The sequence below is a fragment of the Geospiza fortis genome, unplaced genomic scaffold (genome assembly GCF_000277835.1).
Source record: "Geospiza fortis unplaced genomic scaffold, GeoFor_1.0 scaffold130, whole genome shotgun sequence".
In the NCBI taxonomy this organism is placed as follows: Eukaryota; Metazoa; Chordata; class Aves; order Passeriformes; family Thraupidae; genus Geospiza; species Geospiza fortis.
Genome location: NW_005054300.1, coordinates 836,886 through 846,977, shown reverse-complemented (window position 1 = coordinate 846,977; position 10,092 = coordinate 836,886). Strand labels below are relative to the sequence as shown.

Here is a 10,092-nt window from a genome sequence, read left to right as displayed (position 1 = left end):
AGAAACACATATTTATAAAAATGAACTGGTATTGAATGGTACTCCTTGCTAAGCCCAGGGAGCAACTCCAGGAGGGCCTGCTAATTCAAGACCACTGTCGACCTGCATCCACCCTGGAGGAGGGGAAAAGGCTGACAAACCCTCTTCTGTGCTGCTTTTGTTTTATTGTATTGTATGGGCTCATAAAAGCACTTTCAGGGCCCATCTTTCTTCAGCAGAAAAGGAGAGCAGTGGGGAAGAGGAGGACATGGCAAAAAGACAGGCGGAGCTGTAGCTCCATTTGTTTTCAGTGGCTCTTGATTAATAGGTTTTAAGGAGGATGGAGAGCTCTCATTCCTCTGATTGTGGAGGAAGGGGCCGGGGCTCTGGGGTCTGGGTGTGAGCACCTGCTCAGTCCCTCCTGGTTGTGGGTGGTTGAAGGGTGCCCGGTGGGCTGCAGCACCTCCCTGCCTCCCAGGGCTTGAAGGACATTTCAAAGGCCACCCAGGTCAGGGAAAGGGCTGCAGCTGCATGGGCTGTGCTGGCAGCTACTGGAGTTTCAAGCTGGGTTGGTGCAGGAGCCTCCCCCTGCCCTCGGGATGCACTGGAAAGGAGTCAGAGGCCAGAGGCTTTGGCCACTGCCATGCTGACATGGCATGATGGCTTGTTTTCAGCCTGGGTGGCTTTTTGTGCAGACCTGCCTTTACTAACCCCACATTACCCTGGTGAGGACGTCCTCTGGTGTCTCTGGCATGGTTTTTTTTTCTGACTTGGAGTTGATGTGATACCGTGGTTTTATTGCCAAAGCCAAACAAGCCATGAATTTGCAAGCAGAAATTGCAGTCGTAAACTCTTCCTGTTTAGAGGTTGGTTTCTCTTTGTGTGCTCAACAGTACAATGTTTCATCTTATGCAAGTCCTATGTTGCTTTCAGAGACTTAGAAACTATTGATTTATACAGCATGTATTAACTTCTTCAATAAATGGGGAGTATTCATCAGTGGGGTGTATTAAATTGGGCTCTATACGCATAGAAGCATCTTTCATCCTGTTAATGAAATGTCCTTACCATGCAACAAAGACTAATACACAGCAATTTATACACACAATCCCCTGCAGTTTAAGTCTCAAGTTCAGATAGGTTTTTTTGTTCCCTAAAGGCACCTATCAGAACTTAGTCTAAATGGATCTCAGTACTCCTTTCAAACATTTATCAGTCCAAAATTTGTTGTGGTTTTGGTGTGGGAATTTTTTTTTTGTTCTAGAGCTCCATTATTGTTTAAACTGATCTGTGTTTAGGCACTGCCAGAAGCATTTCAAATTCATATAGAGAGGTTTAGTAGTAGAGCCCCTATGGGGACAGTTTCTTCTGGTTGCTTCAGGCAGCAGTTATCAAGAAAAGCAAACTTCTCTTGTCTTTTTGCAATTCTTTACCGTGCCCTCTAACCTAGCATATGAGACCTCAGCTTCCAATGGACAGGGGTGATTTGTCAGCAGAGGGCTTGGTACTTCTTAGGTGCTGGGATTTCTCTCTAGAAATCTCCACTTGTTCCAGTCCTGTCAGCACATGCCCTGATGCTGATCTGTGTGTACCAGTGCAGCTCCCCTTCCCATGCCTGACAGAGCCATACATGGAGCTCTTCAATTTGCCAGAGAAATGCCTCACAACGGGTCTTAGCTTAAAAGTGCCCTTGATGAAGTGCTCACAAATGTATATTGGAGACTATTGCCTTTTGCAGGGGGACGTCTAAAGTCATCTAATGGGGGTCTCCTATTGATGGCTTCTGTGGTTTACCTTTCATTGCCAGTGGATGGGGTTAGGACCACACTTGTAACTCAGGCAGAGCTCCCATTGGCTTCAAAGGAAGATGCATCTGCAGGATTAATCCTGCACTTTCCCAGATTGTCCTTTATTTTTCTTTTCCAAGGAAGCTTAGTTAACTTCAGGAATGGTACTTTTAAAGAGCAGCTTGTTTAGCATATTATGCATGTTTAGCTTGGCATGCAAATTGTGTGTGCTGTTCTAAGGGGAGTTATGGTCCCTTTCCCCAGTGTGTGCTAAACAGTGCAAAACAATGGAAACCTGTCCCTGGGTAGTGGTACAAATGCAGACTGTCTCACTGGGAAGTGGATCACACTCGTCTGTCCCAGAGAGCATGTTTTTGAGCATGTATATGACAGTTTCTCCCTTTCCCCTGGTACATTCTCCCCCCACCTCTGCCCCAGCATCATCAGTGTCAAAAGAGTATCCTACCCTTGCACCTTTATATGAGTGGTCCATTTGAGTGCATGGTAGTAACCTAAACAAAAATTACTTACCAGGGGAAAAATTTGCAGACTTAAGGTTCAAGCTCTTAATTGTTGATTTTTGGTTTTCCTTTTGTTTTTTATTTGTGTCTGAAACATGTTAAGTGAAATACATCATAATTTAGCAGTTGTTCTGTTTTGTGGAGATATTGTGGGCGGTCTTGGTATATCAAAGCAAGGAGTGTTGGTTTCCCACAGTTGACATGTAACCCCCTATGGTACATCTGGCTTTGGTGATGGAGCCATGTCAGTCCAGCTTTCCTCTCACGTGTTTTTTCTTGTTTGTCGGCTTAAGTCTGACCCTCTAATGTTATTCTACTTATTTTTTAGCTAACCAGCTCCAGTTTCTGTGAAAATAAGCTCTCTGTGGAAGACAGCACTTAATGTCTGTCCGGGCCTGGGTGAGGTTTACCATGATGTGCAGATAGAGCTGGGAGAGCACAAAGCTACAGCATGTATTAACTTCTTCAATAAATGGGGCCACACTGTGGGTCACTGAACAGCAGGAGTTCACACAATTCTTGGCCAGAAAAAATAGCTCTTCTTGGAAATGATCATTTTTGTGAACCTCATCAACTGGTCATTTGGCTTGTAATGTTGTGTGTTGTTGAGTAGATTCCTGCTCCTTTGTATGGTGTGAAATATAATTTGTTAGGTGAAACCCTTACCAAAGTCTTCAGTTACTTTCAGACTGCTTGGGTTGGTTCACTTGAAAGAGAACAGATTTTGGGTTAGAGCATCTCCTTTGGCTTTTTGAACTTGGAGAGCCAAATCCTCATATCTCCTCCTGATGTGAAACCATTATGGATCCGTGTGGCCGAAAGTTGTCCTTGGCTGTTCAGCTGGCAGATCTGACCCACAACCCAGCCAGCACAACGTGCTGTTAATCATAGCATTGGCTGTTGTGACCACGTTCTTTCCTGCGTGATGGCCACTTGACAGGGGAATCCCCTGTGCCAAGTGCTTGGTGGTGGAGAGGAATTATCCCATTTAAGGGTGGCACAAAGAGATGAACATGGTGAAGAACACAGGAGAAATTGTGGGAAGCACAAGTACGGCCCTTATCTGGCTTCCTTTAGATGCACATTTTTTGCTGCAGTTATCAAAGCAGTGAGCCCAAATAGCCACTTATGGCAGGGGCTGGGGCTGGGGGAGCCAAAGGGGCTTCATTTGGCCAAAGCATGTTGGAGGGACTTCTTGTTCATTCAGGGAAGACAGATGTTTATTTTCTTCCTTGCTCCCAGTTTGTCTTCCCTCTTCCTTCCCCACAGTCTAGAAGCTCATTCCCAAAGAATAACTGAATTATTTTTGAAATGCTTTTAAGGGAAGCTCAGAGCATTGGAAGCCAGATCAGGTAACAGCAATAGCTTGTCTAAGGTGGCACAGTGAGGGGGTGTGTGTGTGTTTGGGGGTGCTGGGGAGTAAGCAGTGGGCTTGGAGCCGTGCTGGAGCGGGAGGGTGAGCAGGAGAGTGCTGGCAGACTCTGAACAGCAGCGGCGCTATCGTGGCCACCATGGTATCACTGCTTTATTTTAATGTGATTCCTTTTACTTGATGTTAATGCAAGTTGTTCCTTACTTAAAGTAATAAAAGGAAATGAAGACACATTCTAAAATGAAACCTGACTCTAATCCATTCATCATCTAATACCAGCCTCTTTATCTTTGCTGGTACCTAATCTGGTTAAATGTCCCTGTTGTAGGATTTTAGTGAAAATCCTCTATGGGGAATAGGGTTTTTTGCAATTGGATTACTCGCAGTAAATGGTCCAGCAGTTCAGCTGGTTTCAGCTTAATTTTTTCTTTGTGATCTTGTAAGGGTAAGTTACAGTTCAGTCTGCCTTTTTCTTTCATTCATTCACTCTGTTTTAAATTTTCTTTTAAATTGTTGTTGAGAAAAATATTTTTTTTTCCCCCAGAGCTAGGAATGTGATGGGGAAAACCTCATGATATCTACGTGATTATTCCCCCTACAAGAGTGTTAATTTCAATGGCTTTATCTGGGGGGTTTTGCCATTATTTATATAGCTGAATATTTTAGTAGCCTAATTAATCAGTATCCAGTTTCCATTTATTAGCACTCTCTGATGAATTGATAATTAATCAGCTCTTCTAAAATATATATATATAAAATATGCAGGTGATCGCTTGTCAGCTTAATGCTTGCTGATGAAGGGAATACTCCAGCACTACAAAGGCTTTTTATCTGGAGTATTTGCAATGAGCAGTAAAATGCAGAACTGAGAGTGAGGACAGGAAGGGGAGAGGAAAAGACCTACAGGTCATTGAGCATTTGGGTCTCTTGCTAATTAAATGGGGGACTCTCTCAGCCCCTCACTGAGGAGTCTGCCTGCATCTTGGAGGTGAAGCACAAGATTATAAAAGAAAAAGGAAAAATTTTAAAGAATTGCTGTTTTGCTCCATACAGGAGCATGATAGGTCAAAAAGATTAAAGAACCTCAACAGCAGGGAAAGTGTGTGAGGAGGTTTTAAGCAAGAGGGTGGGAAAACTGCAAGGGTGACACCAAGAAGGAATCTGGAAAAGTCTGAGGATCACATTGAAATCCTGGCTACTCAGATTTTTTGTGTGTTGTACCTCATGCTGTAGTGGGGGGATGCCCAGCACTGCTCTAACAGTGTCAACCTTTTTCTCTTGACAGTCTAACAAAGTGCCAGTTGTGCAGCACCCACACCATGTACACCCTCTTACGCCGCTTATCACATACAGCAATGAGCACTTCACACCAGGAAACCCTCCTCCACACTTACCAGCTGACGTAGACCCCAAAACAGGTAGGTGGGAAGTATTTTGGGGTTTCTTTTGGGAGGGAGTGGGTGTATCTTCCCTTTTTGTGCATTAGGGGAGAGGAGTGCGGGAGAATGGATTTCCCTTGCTGGAGCACCAAAGGGGGCATGTAAAATGTCAAAGCCAGACAAAATACTTTCTTTTTAAGCCAATTAGACTTCAGAAGGAAACCTACTGGGTGAATTTTCATAGAGCTTCTTCAGGGTGACACCAGAGTTGCATGTGTGGGGTCACTTGCAGGTGTGTTTCTTTGCAAGCATGATACCCCACCTGGTAGTTCAATCTACCAGTGCTTGGTTTGCATGCACGACCCAGAGAATTAAACATGTACATTCTGTGATCTGCACTTACAAAATTGCAGCTGGAATTTTAAAGGTGGTGGGTCATGACCGGTTTCAAAATGAATCTCTTTTAATTCCCCAAATCCCATTGTTTCTGTGTCAGGAGTTCAGCCATTTTTCTTCTATAATGTGGAATTTTCATCCACTGTAACTACTTAGCTCCAGCTTTACACTTGCAATTCTTTTCCCCAATGTAAGTCTACCCAACTCTAAGTTCAGCCTGAAGGGCACTCTGGTTGAATATAGAGCACCACGTAAAATCCTGACTAGATTTATTGGTGTTACAGAGTAGAATTTACATGTTATTCTAACTTTTTAAGAGTCCCTTTTTAACCTGAGGTCCCAAAGAAGTCAAACAGTGTCAATCTTCTTTCTCCAGGCTGTACTGAGTTCCTAGTGACAGTGATTTTGGTTTCGTTAATCCAAACCCCATTTAGTTAATTGTGAAGTTCATCAGAAACAGAATTCATGTCAAAGGAATCACTCTGTGTCAGCCTTAACTTATGCAGATAATTTATCTAAACTCCAGCCCTTGAATGAGACTGTGCATTAGCTGGTTGTCACTCGATATGCTTCAACTGGGGCCCCCTTTTAATTGTGCTTAATGCTGACTTCACATGGCTTGAAAGGAATCCATCTCACCATCCCTGGGTATTGCAAGTGAATGGCATAGTCAACCTCTCATTTAAATAATGGTAGTACAGGGAATAGCTTTTAAATGGTTATCGTAAAACATATGATTAACGTCTGTAGACTGTTTACTTTTCTTCTGTGAACATTCTTTCAAGTGTGCAAATAGCTCACTGGATGGTTAAAGCCCAGTTAATCTGTTTGGGTTTTGTAATGGAGAAAAAGCAATGTCTGCATGAAAATGTCACACAAGGAGATTTAATTTAGAGATTAAAAGCTTCACAAGTGACTTAAAAAAATAGTTTTTAGCCCTGAATACAGTACCCCTTCTTTTTAATGCTCTCTGTTTTAATTTTGTTTCTGCTGTGTAATTGTGCCCTGGCTTGTTAATTGAAAGACCCAGCTTTGTAACCCTTACTCCTCTGAGTAATTCCTATTTGCTCTTAAGGTAAGGAGCATTAATATTTAAGGTTTGTATCTGGAGCTGGTTTCAGATTTCTGAGAAGGAACTGTACCTCATCCAGAGAGGATGGGTGGGCTCTCTGTCCTCCCCTGCACACCTTCAACATCTGCCCCTGGTTTTACCGAGCATTTCCAGGGGTCCTCACCTCCACTCCTGGCTTCAGAAAAGTTTTCCTAGGTTTGCTCAAAAAGCAAACATCATTTGCAATTTTAATGACTTTTAAACTTGTTCTGGAGATTACTTTGGAGTAATGCCATGTTATTGAGTACCCAGTCACCACATGGGTAGGGCCTGTGGTCTTTTGGCTGATTATGAAACTAAAATAACCATGAAGCTGTTGTAGGGTCCATCTTTGTGTTGAACATTTAAGAGAATATCTAATACAGCATCACACCAAAATTGTATCTGAGACTGCTAAATTCTAAATAACAAAAATAATTATCTCTGACTGGAGAGGTGACTGAGGGAGTGAATAGCACCACTTTTTCTTGTTTAAAAAATGAGAATGTGAAAAAGCCTTTGAAAACCCTAAGTGAAGTCACAAATACTGTAATAAAAGTAAATTGACAGAAATTTAGAAACATATGCTTTTTTTCTTTATATTTTATTTATTTCCACCTTTCAGTACTGATGGTGCTTTATGTTCCTCTTCTATAGGAATTCCAAGGCCTCCACATCCTCCAGATATATCTCCTTATTATCCATTATCACCAGGCACTGTAGGACAAATCCCCCATCCGCTAGGATGGTTAGTACCACAGTAAGGAGTTCCATTTTTTTAATTTCTTTTTTTCTTTTTCTGATGTGTAAAATTTATGTAAAAATATATTTGTGTGTGTGTATGTATGTGTGTGCATTGGGATGAGTTTGTTTGCCAATTGCCACTTCGCTAAGTGTTATGAATTTACCCACCTCATAAAGGTTAATTAAAATACATGCCAGGTCATGTGGTCATAAACAAACCTGAGCAGCTGGACACAGCTTTGCATGTCATCCTAACCAGCTGACAGCTCATGAAGCATGAATTTTGAAACCCTTCTGCAGAAATGTCCTTTTCTTGTTATTGCCCTTACACTGCACCGCATGAGTTTTTATCAGATTTGGTTTTCTGGGGACTCAGGGTGGTTCTCACAGACCCTTGTTTTTTTGTTTTTACTAGGGCCATCCTCACTACAAATGTGTAATTTTAAGTTTCATTTGCCTTGTCTGTTGAAAACCCTATTGTTTTTTCTTATGAAACAGTAGAGCTTTACATCGGCCATGAGCAGCATTCCTAGTTGAGATGTGGCTGGGCAGTTGGCAATTGGCATCTAAGGAATGGAATTTTAAACAAGTAAAAGGAATTGGTTTACTTTAAAACTGGTTAAGAAAAAAGAAATGGAAAGTTAGTTTGGGGTTTGGATTAATTTTCAACTCCTCAGATCCCACTTGCAGAGCCTTGCTGGGTATGAGGCTCCCAGCAGTAATCGAGTCCTTATTTTCTTTTTTTTATGTTGCCATCTCTCAATAGGTTTATAATATACTTAAGCACTGCCTAAGTCTTTTGTGTAGTATATTTGATTTAAATGCTTATAAAATCCATTTGTATTGCTGGATACAACAGTTCTCTGCATTATAAATCAAGACTGTTACCCTGTTTTTCTCATGTAACAGGCCTCCTCCGTTTTGGGGTGATCATATTTTTTATAGAAATGAATTGCCCAAAGTTCAAAAGAGTTTGCTCCTGCTTGAGGTTGTTTGGCCAGCTGTGCTAAAATACCTCTCCACAAGTTTCTCCATGAGGAGCTGGAGTTGATGATACCCCACAGGAGAGCAGGGCAGGGCAGAAGGTCACTGCATATCCCCAGGTCTCAGGCAAGGAGAGGTGGTGGCCATCAGAGGCCTTGGAGGCCTTTCTCAAGCACAAAAGTGTTGATGCAGGAGGGGTGGATCTTCTGGCCATATTGCAGGCTGTCCTTCCTTGTGGGTGGTCATGCAGCTATTTTGGGTAGAGGTTCCCCCACCATGAAGGTGAAGCATGTCCATCACCTCTCTGCTGAATGTTGCCTCTCCAGAAGAGCACATCGTGAGCAGAAGTAAAACCCAAAGCATTGCTCCCTGAAATCTGAAATTCCTCCTGTTTGTGGTGATAGACCTTTTCCAAAGGAAACCCTGAACAGTTGTAAACTGCATGTAAGCTCCTTAGCTCAAGTTTGCACAGCAACAGCCTCAACATTTAAAACAAGTACACTCAGCTAGTGCCAAAAGTCAGTGACATGAAAGACATGAGAGTGCAGGGAAGAAGCTCTTCACTATCCCTGGCCTATATCCCATTGCTCATGTGGGTGTCTGTATTGTGCAGGCACAGGTTTGTCCTCCTTGCACCTCATGCCATGGCTGCCAAAGCACATGAATGATGTCACGTGTGGCCAGTTTCACCAGACAGCTGCTAATGGCCACCTCTGTCTCTGGACAACTCTGCCATCCCCACTGCTTCAGAACAAGTCAACACCATGGTGTGCTTAGAGCCTACCCACAGCTCTTACAGCTTGCTTCTTCCAGTGACTTTTGGTGAGGGGTGACACCATCACATTGGCTTTTGCTCTAGGAGAGTAGAATGGCCAACTTCACAGAAGTAACCCAAATTTTTAATTTCCCCTCTCCTTGCCACTTGCACTTCACCATCAGCTTCCCAACCCATCTGTCCTCCACTGGCCTGCATGTTTCTGGCATAGTACCCACTCCAAAAGCATCCTGCCCAGTCAGATGATGTATTTGAAGGACAGATGAAACGAGCTAGCCAGCACAGACAAACCTCCATCAGAAAAAGTTGTGTGTCTTTCATGAGGATGCTGTTTTGCATGTTGCTGTATTTTTTAATTATTGTAATGAGGTGTGATTGTCTATTGGTTACCCACAATACTTCTTGGGGACTCTCCCCCGGTAACTCTTGTCAACACTTGTTAATCTGACAAAAGGCTACAAATTAAGCTCTGTTAATTTAATGTTTTCTCACCGAGATCTAAATACCGAAAGAGGCCCAAAGCGCAACTGAAGTCCTTTGATTCACTGTACTTTATTTTGGTATAAATTTACATTCATTATTGTTTTCCTTTGGATGTGTAGCCCTCAATTAGTGTGATGGCTCCATTAAAGCAAGCGAGACTTCGCCTTTAATTATTACAACAAAACACCTAGTTTCAGCTTGGGGAGAGGGTCTCTATTGACATAAGCAGAGGTTATAAAATTTAATTAGCCATTCCTATCAGATTTATGGCATTCAAATTGTTCTGTGGTTCTTTCCTTTGATCCTTGCTGTACAATCCCCAAGATTTTTGTTCTGATCAAATGAGAATAAAGCTTACTGTGCAGAGAGAAGTTTTTTGTTGTTCTTTTTTTTTTAAAAGCCCTTTTTTCCTTCTCTCATTCTCTCTCTCCCTTCTTTTTTGCCAGGCAAGGTCAGCCAGTGTACCCAATCACAACAGGGGGTTTCCGCCACCCCTACCCAACAGCTCTGACCGTCAATGCTTCCATGTCAAGGTGAGTTCAAATACTGAGGTCCTAAATCAAGAGCAAATGTAGCTCCTTC

General features: G+C 42.6%; 1 protein-coding gene across 3 annotated transcripts in view; it reads left to right on the top strand.

Moving 5' to 3' along the window:
- The window catches only part of TCF7L2 (transcription factor 7 like 2), a 110,439-nt gene that overhangs the window by 78,373 nt on the left and 21,974 nt on the right, over positions 1-10,092 (top strand). For all 3 annotated transcript variants that reach the window (XM_031061898.1, XM_031061891.1, XM_031061905.1), the window contains exons 2-4: positions 4,945-5,077; positions 7,182-7,284; positions 9,957-10,043. In XM_031061898.1, coding sequence (XP_030917758.1) covers positions 4,945-5,077; positions 7,182-7,284; positions 9,957-10,043 — 323 coding nt within the window. The remainder of the gene's footprint in view (positions 1-4,944; positions 5,078-7,181; positions 7,285-9,956; positions 10,044-10,092) is intronic.